This window comes from Cibotium barometz, chromosome 56 (assembly GCF_041138505.1).
Source record: "Cibotium barometz isolate CiBa-2024 chromosome 56, ASM4113850v1, whole genome shotgun sequence".
Classification (NCBI taxonomy): Eukaryota; Viridiplantae; Streptophyta; class Polypodiopsida; order Cyatheales; family Cibotiaceae; genus Cibotium; species Cibotium barometz.
In genome coordinates this window covers 35,971,729-35,995,486 of record NC_141101.1, presented here as the reverse complement: position 1 = coordinate 35,995,486, position 23,758 = coordinate 35,971,729, and the positions used below count along the sequence as shown (strand labels likewise).

General features: G+C 46.9%; 1 protein-coding gene across 2 annotated transcripts in view; it reads right to left on the bottom strand.

Moving 5' to 3' along the window:
* IMPL2 (inositol monophosphatase family protein) overlaps positions 1–23,758 on the bottom strand; it is a 160,963-nt gene that overhangs the window by 61,539 nt on the left and 75,666 nt on the right. For both annotated transcript variants that reach the window (XR_015264906.1, XM_086791542.1), the window contains exons 4-5: positions 14,254–14,303; positions 2,697–2,821 (exon numbers count right to left, since the gene is read on the bottom strand). Coding sequence is in view for 1 of the 2 variants with exons in the window: in XM_086791542.1 (XP_086647668.1) it covers positions 2,697–2,821; positions 14,254–14,303 (175 nt within the window). In the remaining variant the exon portion in view is untranslated. The remainder of the gene's footprint in view (positions 1–2,696; positions 2,822–14,253; positions 14,304–23,758) is intronic.

Below are 23,758 nucleotides of genomic sequence, written 5' to 3'. Positions count from 1 at the left end.
GGAACTTTCTTTGGGATGTAAATCAGCCAGCCCGGGCTAAGGTTGCTTGTGCAGTTATTACACTTCCGCTGGCCCAGGGGGGGCTTGGGCATTATAGATCCAGTTGATCAGAGTAGAGCCTTATTCGGAAAGCTTATTGTTCGAGGGCTGCTTCCAGGCGCTGAGCCTTGGAAAGAGCTTCTTTTTCAGCGGCTGCAGGCTCGGGCTCCCCCAGCAGGGGGCACTTGGGCACCAGAGATACGATGGATCTTCATAGAGATGAGGAGGACAGGCCTCAGTAGAGGATGGGAGGACAGATTTGCCTTGAGCATCCTGCGAGCTTGGGAGTTGCTGAGACCGGGACTCTCTCAGAGACCTCCTTCTTGTGATGAGGAGCGGGCCAGACAGCCGCTCATCTGGAGCCCAGCGGTACGCACAGAGCAGGGTCATACGCTGGGTTCTCGGCCTCGTCTAGCCTGAGGACCATTGGCGGCAAGCCCAGCACGTAGTTTTGGAGACTGGCAGGCCTTCTGCAGTCTCCCAGAGGAGATCGAGGTGGAGAGGCTGAGTCACTTCAGAGGGGGGCTGATTATGAGGGATGACATTCAGGAGGCACTCACAGAGGAGTGGTTCACGCCTCTCGAGCCAGTGGCCCCACAGTGGATGGGAGCCTTTACATAGTTGGAGATTCTGATTGCTGTTAGAGCTTGCACTGAGGATGGTAGATGCCTCTACTATGAGATCCAGGATGAGGGCAGACTTCAGAGAGTGGAGGCGGAGTCGCCTTTGGTTGCAGAGTGCATCTTTCACAGGATACGGGTAGTGGCCGCCGCTTCCCGGAAGTGGCATATTGATCCAAACCCTGCAGATGTGGACTCTGATTGGCGCATATGGGCATATGCAGCGCGCCCCTTGGCCCGGCTCCAGTGGGACCCTGGCGAGTACAAGTGGCATGATCCTTATGCATCCCCGAGGCCACAGAGATCACCTTTTTCCAGTACACTGTTCGGTTGGGGAGACATATTTTGACGGTGAGCAGGATGGTCTCTCCAGCTGCATCGGAGCGTTGGCGGCTACAGGGACTCTCACAGCAGTTCCTGGAGGATTTTTGGACCAGGCTCTGGGCTAGTCGACACGCATGCAGGATCTCGACTTTCCAGTGGGGGCTGGTCGCCCACAGGGGCTCTGCAATTGGCACCTGGCTTGTCTACAGCGGTCTTCCGGCGGCCTGCGTCCGATGCGGCCACCCTTTGGAGACACAGAGACATTGCCTATGGGACTGTCCTTAGGCGCAACAGATTTGGCTGCGGATGCTGCGCATTCTGGGCCCCCTCTCTCCAGAGGGCATGTATACGTGTGCCGCTGCTTGGTCGACTTCGTCAAGGCCTGCTATGGGCTACGAGACGAAGCAGGACAGCCAGGCCATCAGATTCATTAGGGGCCAGCCTCGCCTCGTTCCTTCACCGGATTTCTCGTCCGCCGGCTGGACACAGGAGAGGGATCTACGATGGGAGCTCCTCAATAGCCTCACCATCTGGTTCACCTGGAGAGCCCGGTGTTTCAGGGCCTTTGAGGGGAGACTGGAGCCACCAGCAGAGACTGTTCGGGGGATTTGGCAGGAGTTGATCCACACCCTGCGAGGACAGTATGACCGCATCTAGGGCGACTCGGATGCGGCGATCTTGCGGCGCCACGCCTTTCACACCATTTGGCGCAACGGCCCCTTCTATACCCTACACGCGGGTTCCCCCCGTTGGCACTACAGGCCACCTGTTTGGCTTTTCCCCCCTCCTATTGTATGATATAGCCCCTCAGTTTTTTGTACTCATATTTGTACTTTTTTGCACCTAGGGAGAGTCTCCCTAGCTGCCTTGCTTGGATCTCTGCTCTGTTTTCTTATGAGCAGGAGAGGGTCTTTTGTAGCCCTACGGGCGTTTTTTATATAACTAATGAAAGGATCTTTTCTTGGAAAAAAAAACTTCATGAAACAATATATATATATATATATATATATACCTAGATGAATCCAGGAACATGGCCAAATTCACCCTTTAGGAATGTGCATGTTATATACTCATGGTAGTCAACCCACAAGACTATATAACTATCAACTCCATTATGCATAGTACGGACTAGATACTACGAGTCTACGACATCCCCACTAACGTCATCAATGCGGTGTAGAACTCTGTATCAAGATATGCTCTCACACACACACACACACATAAGAGCATATATTCACACACAGCCCTTCGTACTGAGTTTCTGTCAAACCTCCGGAGATGCAGGGTAGACTCAGCCATAATGAAGCCTAGCACTAAGGGAAGTAGCAAATAGAAAGGATTAGTACAGCAAATAAGTAGTTGATAGGGTAAATGCACCGCTAAAGATAGAAAGAATTAGCACAATATCAACTAGCCGCAACTTGGACCAAAACTTCACAATGTGAAATTTGCATGTCCGTAGGCTGCTTAGCAAGGCCCCCGATATTTCTTTTATATTTTACGTTTCTTTTTTTAAAGCAAATTTATAATTTTAAAAAAAAATAGTTTTAAAACACTATGTTAAGTTGTGCATTGTCTCTTCCTGACATGATGAAATGTCTTAAGCAATATATATTTTTGTTTTATCTTTAAAATGCATATAATCAAGAGCATCTTATCCTGGGAGAGTTGATGAACCGAAAGTTCACTAAAAAATCTGAAAAGTAGTCTTACAGGTAGGCACTACCCACAGAGCTGCATGGACGGGTCTCAATCTCCTGCCCATTCAAGAGTGTTTTGCAACCTTTCACTCCAACCCAACGCTCATGCAATACAGGTTGGTCTATGATTCCAAGGACCTAGCAAATCCAAATTACTTAAGTTAGTTGTTATAAAAAACCATCGATTCAGCAATTTACAGAATTTTAATACAGCATGCACACAATGAGACAGAAAAACTGCATGAATGTTTCCCATCCCCAGAACGCTTACAAGTCATCTATGCAATTACAAGCTTTTACATTTTGACAAACCTCTACATAAAATCACACATGGCTCCCCACTTAGACACAATGAGCAATTGGTAACACTTGCTAGGTATCCCATAGCTGCTGTTGCACAAATATATGAACTGTTTGAATGCCATCTGTGCATTGGCAATGGAAGCTCAGAGATGGATGGGTTTATACAGCGACCGCGGTATATGGATGTATACATGCCACACAGCTCTCGCGTTGCTATTGGACAGCTACGAGTCTCATCACATCAGCTAGAGATAGAGGCTGGGAGAGCGGCACGGGTTCCCAAAGCCGAGAGGATATGCAGATTGTGCCGCGAGGAGGTGGAGACTGAGGATCACTTTGTATGTAGATGTAGAGCCCACCAGGGGGTCAGAGATAGTTATGCAGGATTGTTTGAGGAGCACTCTTCACTACATCAGTTGATGGAGGCCTCGGACCAGCGACAGCTTGGCAGACTACTACTAGAGCTTCATAGTTCTCGAGAGAGACTCCTCCAAACACCCGCTCCCACTAGGGGTGGGAGACAGTCCCAGCTCACAGATTTCTTCCAAAGAGCTATGCCAGTGCCAGCTGATGTACCACGTGGGGTGACCGCACAGAGAGCAGAGGAATTGAGAGCCAGGAGGAGACCTAGACAGATTGGACACAGAGCATCCAGACTCCGTCACCGAGAGATAGCAGCTATCCGGATGAGACACCAGATGGAGACACAGGAGAGGCTAGCTCGCTTTCATTCAGACTCAGGGTACATGTTCACGCCACTCACAGCCTCAGCATCGGCGATGTATGATATCTTATATCCCTCTTATGGCACTGGATGGAGTAGACATAGATCTGCATAGCATGCTTGTACTACCCCTTCAGCATATAGAGATGCATCTTGCCTTAGCACTCCATCCACATCCCCACCCCCCTTTATGGGCTCCACCGATCCATGATGATTCACAGTTGTATCCAGACACATGCACACTTTTTCTTTTCTTTCTTTTCCTTTTCTTCCGATGACCGGAAGAACACAGTTGTATTATTTTTTGTCTCATAGGCCGACTTTGGCCTCTCGTAGACGTTAATATATCTTTCTCTCTCTCTCTCTCTGCGTTTTCAGAGCCCCGCCATCCCTCCCCTCTCTCTCTCTCCTTGTAGCCCCGTCTCGCCACTCTCTCTCTCTCTCTCTCTCTCTCTCTCTCTCTCTCTCTCTCTCTCTCTCTCTCTCTCTCTCTCTCTCTCTCTCTCTCTCTCTATGTTTCGCCCTCGCTCGCCCGCCCTCTCTCCCGCCTGGGCTGGCCCGTCCCGCCACTCTCTCTCTCTCTCTTTCGCCCTCGCTCGCCCCTGCTCGCCCCCGCCCCTGCTCGCCGCCCCCCCTCTCTCCCGCCTGGGCTGGCCCGTCCCGCCACACTTTCTCTCTCTGTTTCGCGTCCCCGCCCGCCCTCTCTCCCTGTTCGCTGTTCGCCCCCGCTCGCTGTTCACCCCCGCTCGCTGTTCGCCCCTGCTCGCCACCCCCCCTCTCTCCCACCTGGGCTGGCCCGTCCCGCCACTCTCTCTCTCTCTTTCACACCCCCCCCGCCATGCTGGTGCTGTTTCCCGCTGCACGCAAGTGTCATGGATTAATTTCCAGTCCATTGGCTGTGGGAAGAACAAATGAGGATCATTCGAGAGGAGGAGGAGCAACATAAAGAGAAGACATGTTCATGGGTGGAGGTGATCACAGAGACACAAAAGAAGATGGACAAGGCAGAGAAATGGATTGAGGTCACCAAGAAAGGGAAAGGTAAAGAATCGCCACCCATCCCCACTCCCACCATCATCAACATGACCCTTGAAGAGGAGCAAAGGAGGAAGCCCCGGGCCTTACATGTACGAGTGTCCGGTCTAAAAGACCGTGATGATGCGGAAGGGGAAACCAAGGAGCTCTTCTCTATGATGGGCATTGAAGCCACGCACACAAAGGCATGGAGAGTGGGAAAGAAGAGAGCAGGTAGTGGCGAATCTTCTAAGGAGAGAGCACTTATCATTCGTTTCCCCTCCATGGAAGCGAAGAAGGACTTCTTGAAGAGACGTCCTACACTCAAGAAGACGGGAATATTTCTTGGAGATGACCTCACACTCTCGCAACTTGCCCACATGAAAGAAGTTATGCCCGAGAGAAGGGCAGCCCGAGAGAAAGGGAAAGTGGCCTTCTATAGAGATGGTAGAGTGGTGATTATGGAGAGGCGCTCTTCATGATGGCGCGAGACCTATGGGACTACACTCAAAGTTGCTACTTGGAATTGTAATGGATCTCTACGCCTTGATGTAGGGGCTTTTGAGGATAGTTTCACTGGGAGGGACATCATCTTCTACTATGAGACGCATCACGCTCCTGGACATTCCATGCCACATGTTAGTGGATACCAATGGGACAGCTTGTAGACAGGAGACTCGTTCAGAGCATAGAGGACAAGGCTCAGGAGGAGTGGCAGTATTGTTTAGAGAGGAGCTGCAGCCACTGATACCTATAGTCCGCAGAGATGAGCAGGCTAGGTACATGTGGGTTAGACTGAGGGCAGAGGCGGGCAGATATCTCTACATTGCTATATGCTATTTTGCTCCTAGTACATCAGTGTATGCACGGGCAGTCTCCCTTTTCTATTTTGGATGACATTTGAGAGTTCTCCAGGGATGGTGACATCATTCTCTTGGGGGACTTCAAAGCCACGACCGCCCATAACCAGACAGTATTTTATGATACCTCAGAGGAGATGTTGAGGGAGCTTGATGTTAGGGATATGGGCCTATCTAGACTCTCACAAGATGAGGAACATACAGTGTATGGGCGATATTTGATAGACATGGGGACTGCACACGGATTGGCCATCTTGAATGGCCTACAGAGATTCCCGACAGCGGGCGGTTTCACTAGCTTTCCACATCGGCATGGTGCTAGTACAGTGGACTATGTTATGGCTCAGCCCAATCTCATTCCTCTTTTCAGGATTTTATGGTAGGCACTAGGCCGGTTGGAGTAGCAGTGGATCATGCTATCTTGTCCTTCACTCTCACATTTCAGTTCAGCACCGCTCCATTGGGACAGGTCTCCACACACACTCCTTATACCTTTACGAGGGAGACTGACACCCTGTACACGGATGAGATATACAAACGCTTATGTGCCGAGAGGAGCCGGGACGGCCATTAGATGAGCTCACTCAGATATTGATAGAAACGCTTCATGCTGCAGCATCAGAGGCATATCCCCATAGTCAGCCTACACGGAGACGATCTGGGAACATGCCCCAGAACAGCTGGTATGATGAGTGCAGAGAGATGAGGATCAGATTACAGAGAGAGGTGCTCATGGGTGTTACCACTCATAGACAGTCATGGATTACCTTCCGGCGCCTAGTGCAACGAAAGAAGAGGGCTTATCTTGCTCAGTTAGAGAGGGATTTGTATCAGTTATTTATGAGTCAGGACTCAGGCGAGGCATGGAGACTATTCCATGAGCATTCACCATCACCAGCCATTACCTCCACAGAGATTTGGGGAGAGTATGCAGCATCCCTGTACACAGCACCAGGACAGCCGCCCCTGCCAGACCCATCGGAGCCATGTGATGCACAGACTACAGGAGATGGGAGTGCCCATGAAGCTGATTTGGGGAATCATGGCTTTATACAGGACAGTTGTGGGGCAGGTACGTACTACTCAGGGTATATCTGAGATGGTTCACTCCACTATTGGGGTGAAACAGGGCTGCCCCCTTTCTCCCACCTTATTTGGGATGTATGTGGATGAGGTTTCGGACTATGTAGAGCGGGAGGGTGACAAAGGAGCACAGCTAGCAAGGACATGGATTCCGCCGTTAATGTATGCTGGTGATATTGTGCTGATCTCAGATTCTCCAAAGGGGATGCAGCGTCATTTGGATGCATTGCACACGTTAACAATTGAGAAGCATAAAGTCCTACAAACTGATTTACTTCTTGCTACAACATACATTGCATAACCATCCATCTCCCATGAGGATCATTGAATTCAAGCACTAGCTGCAAACGCCTCCATTTATTTCGATCACAGAGGCCCTAAACATTGCAAGTCACACACTTTACTCGAATCATCTATCAGCAAAAGTAAAAGAACGCTGATTCACATCCATGCTATGGTCACCACCAGCATCATGTAATACATGCCACATAACATCATTTTTATCTATAATTTGTGTGCCTCCTTTACAAACTTCCGCCCAATTTCTAAACACATCTGAGAAGGATTTTGATTCTAACATCATATAGTTTGTGGCTCAATCCAATTCTGGATATGATATGTAGACTGGGGCGGCTACTTAGCTGTTTTCTTTGGAGTCACAAATCCATCTTTGTCAACCTTCCCTTTTACTTTTTCCTTTCCAGAAATTGTTGATTTATTATTTGCTGGAGTTCCATTATACATCGAGGGCTTATTAACCTGTACTTGTCCTGCATCTTAACCCCAACTCCTATGTTAACCACCTTGTTTGCATGTTGCACAACTTCCTGTTTCTGAGGTGGGAATACACCCTCTAGAGGGGGTTGGTGTATTACAAATGAACATTGCGAAACCATGTGCCCAAATTTACGACATTGGAAACACTCGCCACAGCAAACACACCCCAATTAAGCTAATAATATTTTATGCCAATAGCTAAAGGCCCAAATCCAGGTCTGCTCACCCCAATGGAAATGTAAGGGATAGTGGGCCATGTCCCGCAAAATACAAAAACGATTTCCATTTCCTGTGTGTCTAGGAGGGCATATAACCTTACCCAGCAATGCAGCTATGCCTCGGAGATGAGCCTTGAATTCCTGCGGGAAATGCAGCACTTCCACCCACACTGGGCATTTATGCTTTATCACATTGTGATAGTCCTTACTAGGTGACCAGGGCAATACATGCACCATCTGTGTGCCATACATGGATGGCAGCGACATTTCCAAAAGCATAGTACGATGTATGCTATCTAAGAAAAGCACTTCAAAAAAGCCACGAGAAGCCCAATACACCCCATCAACGAAATCCCCTTGCAAAACTAATTTCAACCACTACGCCACTTCTTGAGCCTGAGGCATTTTCCCATGGAAGAAAATCACCACTATGTTTTCAAAAAAATGCTTGAGAGGGGTGACAATTGAAGGCACAAGAATGTCATAGTGATGCTCAAGCACCGGATGTTTCCACTGCTTTCTATTATCCGCAAAATCTTCAGCAAGTGCATCATAAACAAACTTCTCTTCAAGAGAAAGAGCCACACATGTATTGACTGATTTGTCTGTACATAGTTGGTGTCAGTGGATATGGCATCGGAAAGTGTCAAGCAGATCCGCACAGTTGAAGCTGCAAGGATGAAGCGTGATTATCAAATGTACCATGGTCCAAAAAGCCAAAGACAGACTCAAGCTATATCCGCAACTCAAAACAAATGCTAGAAGTGGACCTACTCCCACTCAGGGTCATGGACACAGCCAATTCTCAGGGAGTCGACGGAGTGCAACCACCATGTTTCGAGCATCTTCCGCCAGCTACTCCATCCCAAACAAAAGGTAAAACAAAGCACCCTTCACACTACATGGCATGCTCAAAGGAAAGCACAAGTAGATGCAACTGTAGTGTGCTTTTTTTACTCCTATGGTATCCCTTTTAATGTGGCCCCATCTCCTTTCTTCAAGGAGATGGTAGCTGAAATTGCAGCCTTTGAGCCAACTTATGAAGCACCCAAACATGATGCATTGCATTACAGACTTCTGCAAGATGAGGTCTCTAGCATTAATGATGTCTTAGTTCGTGTGAAGGAAAAATGGGACGATGGGAGATGGCTGGAGTGATATACACAGCCACTCTTTGGAGGGTGTCCTTGCATCAAGCCGGGACAAGGCTTTGTACATTCAGTCCACAGAAAGTGGTGTGCGCCAAGAAAAACAGCACCTGATCTTTGTGAAATGTGGAGTGAGGCAGTGGAGTATGTGGGACCAAATAATGTTGTACAATTTGTATCTAATTTGGAGAGTACAAACAAAGCTGCAGGGGCATTATTAGAGCAGAGATTGTTAGAAGTCATATCCTGTCTATTTTTATACACCAGGGCCTTTGTTGTGGGTGTGCCCGCCCTTATGAGGTGTTTTATCATTTTTCCTCACTCCCCACATTTTTCCCCATTTTTTCGTGGTGTGGATGGATGCCAGATGTTGGCAGGAGTCTCTAGTGGCTGGCCGACTGCCCATTCAGCAGTCGTGTGGCTGGCCGACTGCCTAATCAGTAGTCGTGGAGTTTTCTCTGCTGGCCAACTGCTTCATGCAGTCGTGGAGAGCCACTAGCGCTGGCCGACTGCATGCATGGGGCATATAAATAGGCCCCATGCTCCCCACCAATTTTGTATCATCATACTCAGGATCTTCTTGTGTATATAGAGCAGCGTTACACGCCTCTATCTCTCACTCTCTTGTGCTGTGATTTTCTGCACTGCGTTTTGCTCTTGTGTTCCCAGATCTGGTCATCATCTCCACTGCATATTGACATGGTATCACAACCTAGGCTCTAGATAGTTCTTGGGATTTGTGTGAGCAAGAGGAGGACTGTTGTGTTGCTGATTGGTGGACTGTTTGGGACTGTTCGGGAAGAGGAGAAGCAAGAGGACGGCGGGCTGATTTGCTGGACAGCCACTTGCAGGTATTAGTTCTTCTTTGTTCCCACCCACCCACCCTTTTCAGAGTACATCCCCGCAATGGCAGATCTGTTTGAGATGGCCGAGAGGCATGTGAAGATCCCGACACTCCCAACGTTCCCGGTGGACCGTCAGTTGGACGGGAAAAACTACGGCATATGGAAGGTTATGATGGAATCTGTTTTGGAGTCTTACAACCTCACTGATTTCGTCGTTGTTGGGGTTCCACGGCCGGAAGTAGAGGAAGGGGAGTTACCGTCGATCCGAAAGGACCGGGAGGCTCAGACACAGATGTGGGATCGTGTCGACGCCAGTGTCCGTTCGTTTATCTTTCTCAACTGCACAATGCAGGTAATCAATCATGTAAAGCATATGACGCTGGCCAGAGGTTTATGGCAGCATTTGGCCTCTCTTTACAACAGGGTATCGCCCATGAAGAGGATTTCCTTGGAAGTACAGATGCGGGTTATGAGCCCTGCAAAGTCGGCGACGATGCGGGAGCATATTAACAAGCTGCAGGCTCTTCAGCAGGAAGTTCTTCAGGCTAGGAAAGAGATATCGTCAGAGGACATGGCCATAACGTTGCTGTCGCACTTGCCCTCTCAGTACTCAGCATTTTACTCGTCTTTGATTACCATTGGCAGGCTCAGCACCATCACGTGGGAGGAGCTTGTGCCCATGGTCCTGGGCCAGGAGGAACGATTCACGAACCCTCCTCAGGGTGGAGGTTCGGAGGCCTTAACTGGCCAACGGTCGAAAGGCCGTAACACGGGCAAAGGGAAGGCTTCGTCGGAGAAGTCTTCTGAGAAGAAGTCCGTTACTGACCGCGAGAAACTAAAGGCAGAGAGGACCTGTAATGATTGTGGCAAGAAAGGCCACTATTGGAGGCAGTGTCCCAAGCGGAAGACCGAGAAGGGTGAAGATTCCTCAGTAGCAATCATGAAGACTCCGGCTTTTGTGCACCTGGAGGTGATGGACACCGATGTTTCATTTTCTTCGGGCAGGGAGGAGATTGGAGGACTCTCCGCGACGGATACTCGGGAGTGGATTCTAGACAGTGGTGCTTCCAGGCACATGACTCCTTCCCGCTCTGGTTTACAAGATCTCTGCAGGTTTTCTGGTCACATTCTTACTAGGGATACATCCACTATCCCAGTTCACAGTGAGGGCAGGATAAAGATCTCTGCAGGTTTTCTGGTCACATTCTTACTGGGGATACATCCACTATCCCAGTTCACAGTGAGGACAGGATAAAGATAGTTCCCGATGGCAGAGGGGGGAAGCATTCCTCCCAGGTGTTGTATGTTCCATCACTTGGTTTTCATCTGTTGTCAGTGCATCAAGTTTGCAAGACTGGCGTACGGGTGGAGTTTGATGAGCATTTTCTCCGGGACAAAGCAACAGGCTTAGTGGTTTGGGAAGGCGGAGTGGAGAATGGAGTTTACAAGCTTTCAGCACTCTCTCTCCCAGGTCCTCAGGTTTGTGATGAGTGGCAGTCTGGTAATGGCCACTTAAGTGTGGATATGCTGCGAGTACAGGCTTTCCGGGACCAGATGGTGGATAGCTTGCCAGTAGATGGCGGCAGTTGGCAGGAACTCTCCAGTACTGATGTTGGTAGTTCTTGTGTTCGTCAGTCAGAGGAAACTGCACAGGTAACTTATGCTCTGATGTCTCATAGTATTCAGGACAAAGAACCTCCTCTAGATGAGGATGTTCTTTCCATGGTGACCTTTCGGAAAGCCAGGCAGGTGGCAGTTGATTACTTGCAGAAGGAGGTGCATACTCCAGGCTTTGTGGTTCCGGATTCAGAGGGGGTGGTTGACAGGTTTCAGAAGGCCTTGCTTGGTCTTCATCAGGTTTCCATGACTTGTTTTTGCACCGTAACAGGTGTTGATCCTTGTGAGCAGTGTGATGCCTCTTTTCAGAAGCAGAATGGTTCATTGATATGGTTGATGGACACCAGATTGGACAGGAGCTTCCTAGTGAGGCAGTTGAGCTCATGGTTGCGGATGACTCTTTGGGAGGCAGGATTGTGTTTCCTGTGGTTTCTGCGGCATGCGAAGGATCATGGACTCTTGTACACAGGAGGGGGATTGTTCGATGGAGTCCGACTCCACGGTTGAAGTGACTCGGTTTGGGGAGGAGATCCGGACACGAGGAGATCTACTTCACGCCCAGGAGAAGTTTTACGGAGCAGTAAGAGACAATCATCTTTTGCCTTGTCGAGGACAGAGGCAGAGTACCGGGCTGTTTGTGATGCTGCTTGTGAGGTGGTGAGGATGCAGAGGTTGCATTGCAGGTTTGGGCTTCCACTGGTGGAACCCATGGTCATCCAGAGGCACTTTGTTCGTGAACAGATCGTTGCTGATGACATCTTGCTAGAGTTCTGTTCGACGGAGGACAGTACGGTGGACCTCTTCACGAAGTCGCTATCTCAGGATTTGCTCAGGCGGCACCCCAGCTCCCTGTGGTTGGTTTCACAGCCAGGAGCTGAGAGGGGGTGTTAGAAGTCATCTCCTGTCTATTTTTATACACCAGGGCCTTTGTTGTGGGTGTGCCCGCCCTTATGAGGTGTTTTATCATTTTTCCTCACTCCCCGCATTTTTCCCCTATTTTTTCCCATTTTTCCGTGGTGTGGATGGATGCCAGATGTTGGCAGGAGTCTCTGGTGGCTGGCCGACTGCCCATTCAGCAGTCGTGTGGCTGGCCGACTGCCTAGTCAGTAGTCGTGGAGTTTTCTCTGCTGGCCGACTGCTTCATGCAGTCGTGGAGAGCCACTAGCGCTGGCCGACTGCATGCATGGGGCATATAAATAGGCCCCATGCTCCCCACCACTTTTGTATCATCATACTCGGGATCTTCTTGTGTATATAGAGCAGAGTTGCACGCCTCTATCTCTCTCTCTCTTGTGCTGTGATTTTCTACACTGCGTTTTGCTCTTGTGTTCCCAGATCTGATCATCATCTCCGCTGCGTATTCTGACAGAGATATCCATATTGACCATAAGGCATTGAAGAATGGCCCTAGGACCATTCTGTAACCTTGTTTCAACTATTGGTGCAAGTTAGAAAGGTCCATTGGGTCAATTCTAAAGCTCATTGTGCATAGAAGAATGGCCCTAGGGCCATTCTATAACCCCTTGTGCATGTTAGAATGCTCCGAAGGCCATTCTCTAGTTTTCTTGGGTCAAAAGCTGGATTGATATAGGCAAGGAGATAATCACATTCATCACACGCTACCACTTCTCCTTAGCATTGTATCGAAAGTTCGCAAACAAAGAGCTTCTCAAATACTCTGAGACTCGCTTTGCTTATAACTTTCTTATGCTTCGTTGTCTATATAGCCAGATACCTGCATTGAAGCAAACGGTGGCAAGCCCAGAGTGGCCAGCTTGGCCTACTTCAAAGGTGGCATTGGGGAAACTTTGTTTCACCACTATCGTACAGGGTGATTTTTTACCTGAAGTCAAGCATCTGCTTTTTATTTGCTTGCCAATTGTACCGTACATGGAAAAGATTTATGACGCAATGGATTGGATGATTGGAACATCCACACCATTGAGACGGATCGGGCTAGGCTTTAGGAGCCGGAGGAACTTGGTGGTGGTAGATGGAACCAGTACTTTTCTTCACTCCATAGTGAAGCATATGTGTTGGACCCTGAGTTTCAACACAAGGGAAGACAACAAAACAAGCAAATGGCGAGGTAGTTCAGGGTTGAAACTTCACACTTCAAAGGTAGTACTCATAATTTTATTGATGCTTCTCTTATCCAGAGATTATGTATCCCGGTGGTGTCGAGTGAGCATCGCTATGTGGTCCACCTTTCTCAAAGTGTTGCCCAGTGTGACAAGAAGGCCTCTCATGCCAAGTGATCTCACCATCCCGATCACACAGAAAACGATCCCAGTGCCATATACGCAGAAAAGGCTCTCATCGCTTGCGCATGCAATCCGAACCTCCATAAAGCTTCCCCCACTGACCGCGGAGGGTATGAATGATATCAGTCCAAATGGAGTGGATCAACTCAGCTGTGCTGCTGGTGGTGACAGGAGGGAGGTGGGGCCTCACTGCATCGGGCCCGCCATATATGCCATGAAGCAATGCTGGAAATATCTCCCATCTCTGACAAGTGCCTAGAGACCAGGTCTCTGGCGATAGGTCAGGAGTAGGAACTACATCTATCCTGCAAATTTTGGACCGGTGTTGATGTTGGCAAGCCAAAAAAACAGAAATATTTTGCATGCAATAGACCTAAATAGGCATGTTATACCCCCTTCATTGTATAAGACGTTTAAGAAACGTTTTTAAGAGGTAACAAATATGCCCAAAAAAAATTTGAAACGCATTTCATACAAGCCATTTCACAAATGCCTTGCAACACTGGCACCTATACAGCATAGGGCATGCCTGTGCAACATGTGACCATTGTTGTATGCACATGCAAGAAAGATCACATTGATGTTTTGAACTGCACAAAGGTTAGCACAGAAAATAAAACTAAGAACCTCTGTGAGTATCATGATTTTTCATATTCTCGACATCACGCTTATCTCAAAATTGGAAATGAAAAAGCTTGCAGTCCAGTAGAGTCTTACTGGAATTCCCCTGTGAACTAGACAAATAAGTGTTCCAAACACCGGCTTCCCTGCAATACAATCATGTCAATATCATTCCACCAAGCAGAATTTTGCAGCTGCCTACAACCATTAGAGACTTGACATCTAAGTTTCAATATCCTGAAATGGGATTATACATTCAAAAAGTATCAGTAGACCTTTGTTTTTGTAAAAAGAATATACGGGTTCATAACATCCAGTGATTGCCAAAAGACACCTAGAGTGGGAAAAAGCCTCTCTTTCTTTGTTTATGTTGTTAATTTGTTAGACATAAAATTCAAAGTGTTACTTGGTTAATTCAAAATAAAATTTTGTATTCTTTACTTCATATCTTTATGTACACATTTTCTTGTTTTGTTTCAATTTGTCAAGTCTTGCTATTGTACTTTTGCCAAAAACTCTTAGATTGTAAGCTTGGATGTACTCCAATATTATGAAAGTGCGCGCTTGTGCCCCAGCCTTCACGCTCCTCCTTCCTGTGCATCTCTCCACCTGCCCGCCTTCTTCACCTCCTGCCTGCCATTCTCCTCCACTGCCTACCATTCTCCTCCTGACCGCCATTCCCTTCCACTGCCCGCCATTCTCCTCCTCCTGCCCATCATTCTCCTCCTCTGCCTGCTAATCTCCTCATGCCCGCCATTCTTCCTCTCCCGCTTCTTTGCCTGTCCTCAACATACGGAATAATTTTTGTTGTGTTCAAGCCAGCAGCCCATCCCTTGATCGGCATTATGCTTCTGCCCAGCCTATCCTTCCTCACCCTCACCGGCCAGGAGACCTGTTAATTTTTCGAAAGATGAGCTTCTCATCCTCCAAGCTGATTTCGACAACGAGCTGAAGACCGCTCTCATTGGCAGAGTCTATGGGTCTCGTCCCTTCCAATCTCAAGCCAGAGATAGGGTTTTGGCAGCATTGCGCTTTGGCCTCGCATTTCATCCACGCACGAACAAGATTCTTCCAAATCAACTTCAATTCAGAGGACCCTACTCCTCAAGCACTTGCTGGCATTCGTTTCCTCTTGGCCCCAAGAAACTCTTCATTATCCACTACCAGTGGAATTTCGATCGTGGCAGAGGACCACAACCACAGTCCAATTTTCCTCAGATTCCCTGTCCTTCCCATGGATATATTGAAAGCATGGTTGTCACGGTACGAAAATACGATACCGTGCGATACGATACCGTACGAGAATTTTTGGTACGATATGAAATTTTCGGATACCGTACGATAAAATACGGTTTTTATTTTTTGCACTTACAACCTATGGAGCTTCAAGCTTGAATGTGAGGGAAGGTTGGGAGGGGAGGAGTCTACAGTGCTTGAGGAACCAGAACATGGATATGTGTCTCTCCCGGTTGGATCTCCCGATTGTCTCCAAAAAAGAACCTGGATGGGTAATACAATACCAAAGGTCTCCCAATGTAGCGTTTATGACTAAGGGACCGTCCTTGCACAAATACGAGGAGTGCATCTAGGGTGATAAGTTTAGGGACTCCTCTCTAGATCAAAATGGCCATGTCCGAATCTTCTCCCTCGTGCATAACTTGAGAATCTAATTGTCTAGCCTACCTATACCAGGGATCCCCAAGTGATGTAGCAAGATTCTCTCATCCTACCAATCAAGTGTACACTACCAGTCTACCTCGCCAGATTTTTTAGGTCTCTCAACAACCCCATATGGAATACTGAGTGGACACGAAAGTTGCAAAGTATTGCGAGCATTTGGGATCTTCGTAAAGCAGGGTTTCTATATTTTTTTTTAGCATTTGGAATTTTTTTTTCAAGGAAAAAAATGGGGGGGGGGGGGGGGGAACTCATACGGTACGATATCGTACGGTATCGTACTATACGAACCGTACCATACGAACCCATTCGTACCGGTACGAGAAACAACTATGATTGAAAGTTGTTGACCTCCATAGGATCAGCGTTTGGGTAGGTTCTGGATGTACCTGTCCTTCCAGAATTGCCTTCCCCAGCTGCAGGAACAGCTACCGCCAGTCTCAATTGGGTACCTCAAGTCATGGTTCTCGTAAGCGATCCCTCCATTACCGATGATTACATTATGCTACTCGGACCTGATGGCTCGTTTTTTCGGCAACGGATGGAGGTTGTTGGCAGGCCAAAACAGTGTCATGTTTGTCGCCAACAAGGACACATTGCTAGAGATTGTCCTAGATCTAGGGACAGCGCTAGGAAGCAGCACAGATGCACCCCCTAGGCGCCCCATCACATGGCCCCACTTCCAGCCGCTCCTATACCCTATGTTGTACACAGTGGGTAAGACGGGGTGACAAGCATCCTTGGCTACAGATGATAATGCTCATGATGAGGATGCAGTTCAGTTGGGCAATCATGGTGTGATATTTGGATGTACATGCACTGCAGTCTCATGGTAGTGTGCAGTCGCATGGTAGTGGTAACCATGCACTACATTCTCCTACCTTCCTGTCGGTTACCTATACTCCAGAGAAATTTCCGCCTCTCAGTAACACTTATGGGAGGCACCCTAGATCTGGCACTAGGTCAAGTGCCAAATTTCACGATCAAAAGCCATGAGAGTTGTCTCATGGAATGTCCAGGAGCTTGGTGGTGTTTTTGCTCACTGCAGAAAGCAGCTCATAAGGGACCAGCTTCACTCTGCAGATACGGAAAGATTTTGTCAGGACACTTTTTGCTCAAGAGCTGATGGGATGAAATGTGGTATATGCATTTCAATGTCAAAATCCTTCTCGAAATTCAGTAATAAAATGGCTAGGGGTTGATTGCTTGCCTTAGTCCATTCAACAGCCTCTCGAAAAGAGACAATGTTCTAAAAAAAGCTTCATCCTTGAAGGAACCCATTCTGTGTATCATGATGAATCACAGCCTGCAAGTCTAGTTGCAACCTCATGCTCATTGCCTTGGCAAGTATTTTGTATGTTGTCCCATGCAATAAGATAGGTCTCCCCTGGGCAATGTTCGTTCTATCACCCACTTTTGAAATAAGGTGGATAAGACCATCTGTAAGGAAGGATGGCATAGTCCACGTGTACCACATCTCCTAGAGTGCTAAAGTAATCTCTTCCCCAAAGTCGTCCCAAAAACACAGAAAGAAAATGGGGGAAAGACCATCATCCCTTGGACTCTTATGATGAGGTGATGCATGAAGTGCCAGCCGAACTCCACAATGGAGAAGGGGGCGTCAAGCGCAGCACACATGTCCTCTAAGATCATCCAAGGCAAGAAATCCCAAATCTTTCTTAAGCACTGTATCTCTTTGGGGGGTATACCATATGATCCTTTGCTATAAGGAGCTGGCTATAAAAATTGGAGGCAATCCTTCTGACCATGTCAAGGTCCGAGTGGTGTACACCATGAGTTCCTTGCGATTGTCTTACACTTTCTTTGCTATGAGGTGGACCATGTCTAGCAAAGAAGTGTTTGTCGCATCTACTGCCCATCAGAGTAGAAATGGCTCTTGAGCATGATAGCAAAACTCTACTTGCTACTCCAAAGTGTGTTGAAGCTTAGCGCTGACAATGCATAAGGTAATGTTCACACACTCAAAGGAGTCAAGTATTAGGGATAGGGTTTGCTCCAAAGCAATACACAGAACTTGCAGAGATGCACAGAGATAGAGAGACACCAAGAGCACACCAAGAATGCGTGGAGGGTTTGTGCAAGTCAATCCTAGCACATTTTAACATCCAATATAATATGCAAGTACAAAGGGTATGATAAAGTGTCCTTTCACACTCGATATCCAAGGGAAAAACCACAAGAACATGGGCCTCAAGTTGGGCAGTGGGCACTATACTATGCAAAAGCTCTACAATGTACCAATGTATTGCACGTACTTATTAGTACATATAGTACATAATATGTGCTATGTACATTCAAGTTTTCAGCCTTCAACTTTCAAGTGTCGAATTGTTAATATTTTTAAGTCCCAACTCCCACATGCATATATAGCCCCAAATTTAAGGCCATGTATGAAACTCCACTAGTAGCTGAATCATACTTTATCATACCTATCATTCTCTGGGAGTATGAAACGTATGATATGAACTATACCAAGGTAACCCTGCAAATATTGAAAAATCTGTTTTGTAGCTTGCCAATGCTTTTTCTTGGGCTGTGCATGTATTTTCTCAACAGAGACACCCCAAAAGCTATGTCAGGCCTCATGTTACACAAGTAAACGAGGCATCCAACTGCTTGGTTGGAAATGCTGGCATCAAAAGGTTCACCAATGTCGTGCATGCTAAGCCGTAAACCTGGTTCTACTAGCATAGAAAGTAGCTTCCATTCTTCCTTGTGAAACCTTTTCAGCAAATTCTTTATGTACTTAGTTTGCTGCATAACAATGCCATCATCTCTATGCATGAACTATATGCCAAGTGAGTAATGTAAAGGCCCCAAATTTGATATATCAAATTCACATTTCAGATCAACCTTGAAATCTGAAATTTCCTCTTCACAAGTCTCTGTTATGAGCATGTCATCTATATTCATGATGACTATGAGAATTTCGGCACCAGATTTCTTCACATACAAAGTGCTTCACAACTGGACTATTCACATAACCTTGGCTGGTCGAGTGAGCATGTATCTTATCATAGCAAGCTCTTGGAGCTTGTTATAAGCCATACAATGCTTTGTGTAACCTGCAAATTTGATGTTCCTCGCCAAGAACTTCAAAGCCAATGGGCTGATTTACATAGACTTCCTCTTGCAAATCCTCATTCAAAAAATGCAATCATGATGTCCAACTAATGCAATTTCCATCATGTATGTGCAACCAATGCAACTAAACCTTTTGTAGTCATCCTAGTAGGAGGAGCAAAAGTCTCCTCGTAATCTATTCCCTTTTTCTCATAATAACCTTTAGCCACAAGTCTTGCCCTGTACCTGTCAATGGTACATGATAGAAGAAATCTCATCCTACATGGCTTGCACCCAGTGCTCATTATCATGTGCTTCTTCAAAAGAAGAAGGCTCTTCTGAATCATACAGACCCCCCATGGTAAATCTAGACTCTCCATGCTGTACATTCACTACATGGCTGGAACTAGCCCTTGTTCTTCCAGTCAATGGAGCTGAAATTTTGCTATCGTGCAAAGTTTTCAGCAACCATCTAGGCATATATTTAGCATCATGTATGGCTGTTTGTTCTTCCCTGACAGCATCTTCAACCTCTTCCATAGAAGGGGCTGATTTGATGGTTGTTCCAAATGTCTCACATTCTACTCAACTTGAGGCATATCCTGAATAGGGGTTGGCTGAACTGGCTGAACTGATTTCAGTAAATACCACATCTCTACTTACGAAAATTCGGTGTGTCATTGGATTATAGAAGTTTTAGCGATGCGTACAGGTAGTCTAAACGCACACCTGCAACTTCAATGCCCAAAGGAAAAGCTTAAGAGAATGGCATGCTCAGAACAATAGGAGCAGTACATGGGCAAATGGAGCAAACATGGGACAGCAATGATGGGCAGACTTCAGCATGGAACTTCACCTCTGAAGCAAATTTGGGGACCTGCTTCTGGGCTTTTTCCAGCCTTCATGTAGCCATAGACCAGCCTTGGAAAGGCGTTGGGCATGTAAAAAGGCGATTAAAGCCCATAGGTTACTTTCCCACTTTCCAGATCCCTTGCAGAAAGCTGGCATGCCGACCAGCTTTACAGCCCTTGGGTTGGCCAGCGGGCGGGTGTGTAAGTGTGTGTGTTGGGGGGGGGGGGGGGGGGGGGGGGGGGGGGAGAATAACCTACGAAAGGGATCATTCCCACCTAGAAGAGCATTTAGTCCCACTATGGTCCCTCAGCCCTTCAACAACAGACTTCGGCAGTAGATTCCTGTCCCCGACTAATCCCAAAATTCAGTTGAAAGAACGATCTCTTGACTGTCTTTTTTCTTTCAGAAAGGAGACTTCTATTAAGTATGAAAAAATTTTACAAAATGGAGATTTCACACCATGCAAGGTGGAGATCTCAACCAATCAGGAGCCCTGTGCTACCAATAGGGTCCCGAACGAGAGGATGTGAAAAAGATACCAATGTCCCACTCTCTCATAAATTGGCCGCGCTTCCTCTCCGCAACCCTCGAAGATCCCTGGATTCTGGCCCAGGTAGCCATAATGGTGTGAATAATATCACTCCAAATCTTGCAAAGACATTGAGAAACAAGAACGGGAGTACCCTCAATGGCCTCGGTGCATCTAGCCTTCCAGATATTCCGAGCTGAGATGCTAGCAATAATCTCCCAAGAGCTCTCTAACCTCTGTGCCGGAGGGACAAAGTGTGAAAGTGGCAAATCCTGAAGACAACACTGCCGAGCAACTCCTTGCCTAATCATAATGGCTAAGCTCCTGTTAGTCCCCTCGAATCTCAGCTGAGGCCCAGACTATGTCAACCAAATTATAGAACCAAAAGAAATGATAGCATCCCTCTTAATCCTACCAAAGAGGTGTGCAATCGCAGACCAAACCCTCTGTGCTTCCCTGCATTCCCATAAACAATGGTAAACTGACTCCAAAACTCCTGCATATCTAGGGCATGCTAGGCAAGCACCAGTAAGACCTCCACTGATTGGTGGCCAGACCACCATGAAGAGAAACCCAAATAAAGGAGGAAATCTATGGCTTCCTATAAGAATGCCACAATCTCCGCCAAAATACTCTCTGAATGTCACTCAAAATGCCATAAGATTCCCAATGGGGTCTAAGAGTAGGGACACTCTGAATGTGTCCCAAGATAAGATGTCTGGCATTCCGCACCGTATAACTGAAAAAGGCATGCTTTTCAAAGGGTTACAAGCATCCTTCCACTCCCACTCACCGGGGTCCCAATGCAAATGTCTGATAGGGCAGCCACCATACAACCAAAGGCTAACACTCTCTGTGATCATCCCTGGGGGGGGGGTCAACAAAGATGTGCTTCCCTAACCTGCCAACAACTCTGACTGGACGAATCTGGGGGCCCTCAATAAGGTCCTGCACGTCACATCTCTCCAGCTGCCATCCATCATGTATAGAAAAAAAGACCGGTACATCATCCTCCCTAAGCAAGGGGAGACCCATAACCTGTAGAGGAACACCTGTCCCAAAAGAAATCCCAAACCAAGAATGATGACGGCCTTCCAAGAAAGATCCAATAATCCAGTGGTTGGGAATGGCTGCATCAATCTGTGCAATCCTCCGACTAGAGCCTCTCAAATGCTACGTGAAACCCAATCTCTGTACCTCAGTAAGACTCTGAAGCCTCTTCCAAGCCAGCACTGTGGGGCATAGGGTCTCCCAGCCAGCCCAAAGAATATGCATAGCTGTCCCAAGAGGTCTACCATGCACATCTAAGATCAAATCATTCCACAGAATGGGCTGCCGGTTAACTTCCTCCGCTGAACGTGGGGGGGGATGTGTACCAAGAAACTCCTCAGGCAGTCCCAAGCCCGTAGGAAAACTAACCAGGGGGAATGAAGGGAAGCGGTGAAATGCATCCGAAAGAATAAAGCATGAGCTGAGAGTCCAGTCACCTCCGCGAACAAGGACACACTTCGTGATCTGCTGCATGAGATGTGGTGATTTGGAAGAGCTAGAATGCATTGATCTAGCTCTACCATATGGTAGAGCTAGAACGCTTTCAAGTCTAGCTCTACCATGTCGAGGAGGTAGAATGCTTTGAAGTCTAGCTCTACCATGAGGTGGAGCTCATTGATCTAGCTCTACCATAGTCCATATATGTAGGAATTAAAATCATAAGACAAAGATCAAGCTTCCATACATTTTCAAATTAGGAGGCCCCTTATAGTAGAGTGCACTCCAACATTTATAAAATTATTTGAAGAGTAATACATTTGCCACTACTTTAAAAACAAGACAAAATTTCTTGTCAATTCATGATTACAAAAAGATAAAATTCCTCCAAAAAAAATACAATCCTTGGTGACAAATGGCTTCTTTAAGTGAATACTCCTTGGAGCAATATCCTTGAAATAAATCTACAAGAAACCATCATAAATTAAGTTTCTTCATTGTGAATACACAATTGTTGTATAAAATCATGTATTTAGTTATAATTATCATTTATGTTGGGTAGTACCTTAGGGTCAATGATATTCAATCCCCCTTCCTGCTTAGGCCTGATAATGGTTTCCCGAGCAACTCTAGCCTTGGTGTGTGCATTTCCATCAAGCTCTAACCAAAGAAAGTTCCGAATAAGGCGACGAAGCTGGCCACTACAGCCCTTATGAAAAATCCAGCACAAAGCGATAAACCAAGCCGTGGCTAGCAAAACTTGGTTAACCACCAAAGCTCTAGAGGCCAAGTCGAGCTTCCTCCTACTCCAGTGATGAAGTTCGCTTTTAATGCTTAAGAGCACTGGAGCAAACTGTTGTGCAGGGGAGATGTCAACGCCCACCTGACAACCAAGGTATCTGGCAGAGCATCCTCTCTCAATCCAAGTAAAACCAACATCTATACCCCAATCTGCAAGAGGAGAATCACTAATCCAAAAACCAATTGACTTATGCCAATTGATAGTAGCACCTGCTACCAAACAAAAGGCCTCCAAGGCTGTCCAAAAAGCACATAAACAAGCATGTGAAGCCTCAAGGAACAACGCCATATCATCTGCTAACTTAGAGTCCAAAAACTCTTCCTCCGTGCATAAAGGCAGCCTGAGACCCACAACACCAGGGGCAGCCCGAGGAAACCTGCTCATAGCCTCAGCTACAATGAGGTTTCTTGACTGTCTTCAATTCAGCTTACCAAATTACAGATTTGGAGATAAAAACTAGACTAACTACTCCATTCCCAGGCCAATATTGCATAGAGAGTGCAATGTGGTAACTGTTTTTTCAAATGTCAGCCAATATTTGTAGTGCCAGCCATGCCCTTCGTTTCACTTCACAATGAAATAAGACGTGTAACAACCATGCCCCGCTAGAGATTAAATTATTTACTTAAACAATTTTAATTTAAATCAAAAGCACACAGTTATATGCATAAGGGCACACTTTGCATTCATTCATACATGTGCATGTGCAAGTAAGTGTGATGAATACTTGCCTCCCTCCACCCTCCCCCCCAATATTCTTCCTTCATAGTGTCCATCAACTGCCTAGTCATAGGAACTTACTTTGTTCTAACACCAAGTTACATAACCAGTCAAACTCAGCCAAAATATATAGCATATACCCACACGCAGGAGTTTGGAATTGCATTGTATCACTAGAGAGATATCATAACTCTCCCAATGAGGCCTCAAAGTAGGGAACCTATGCATGTGTTGAGTGAGGAGAAGCTTGGCATTCCGCACCATGAAACTAAAAAAGGGAAGCCTTTTCAAAGGATCGAAAGCATCAATCCACTCCCACTCTCCTGGATCCCACTAAAGATATCTGATAGGACTATCACCATATAGCCACAAACACCAAGAGCCATGAGTCACTATCTGAGGAGAAGGGTCAATGAACCAATGCTTCCCCGAACGAACAACAATCCTCA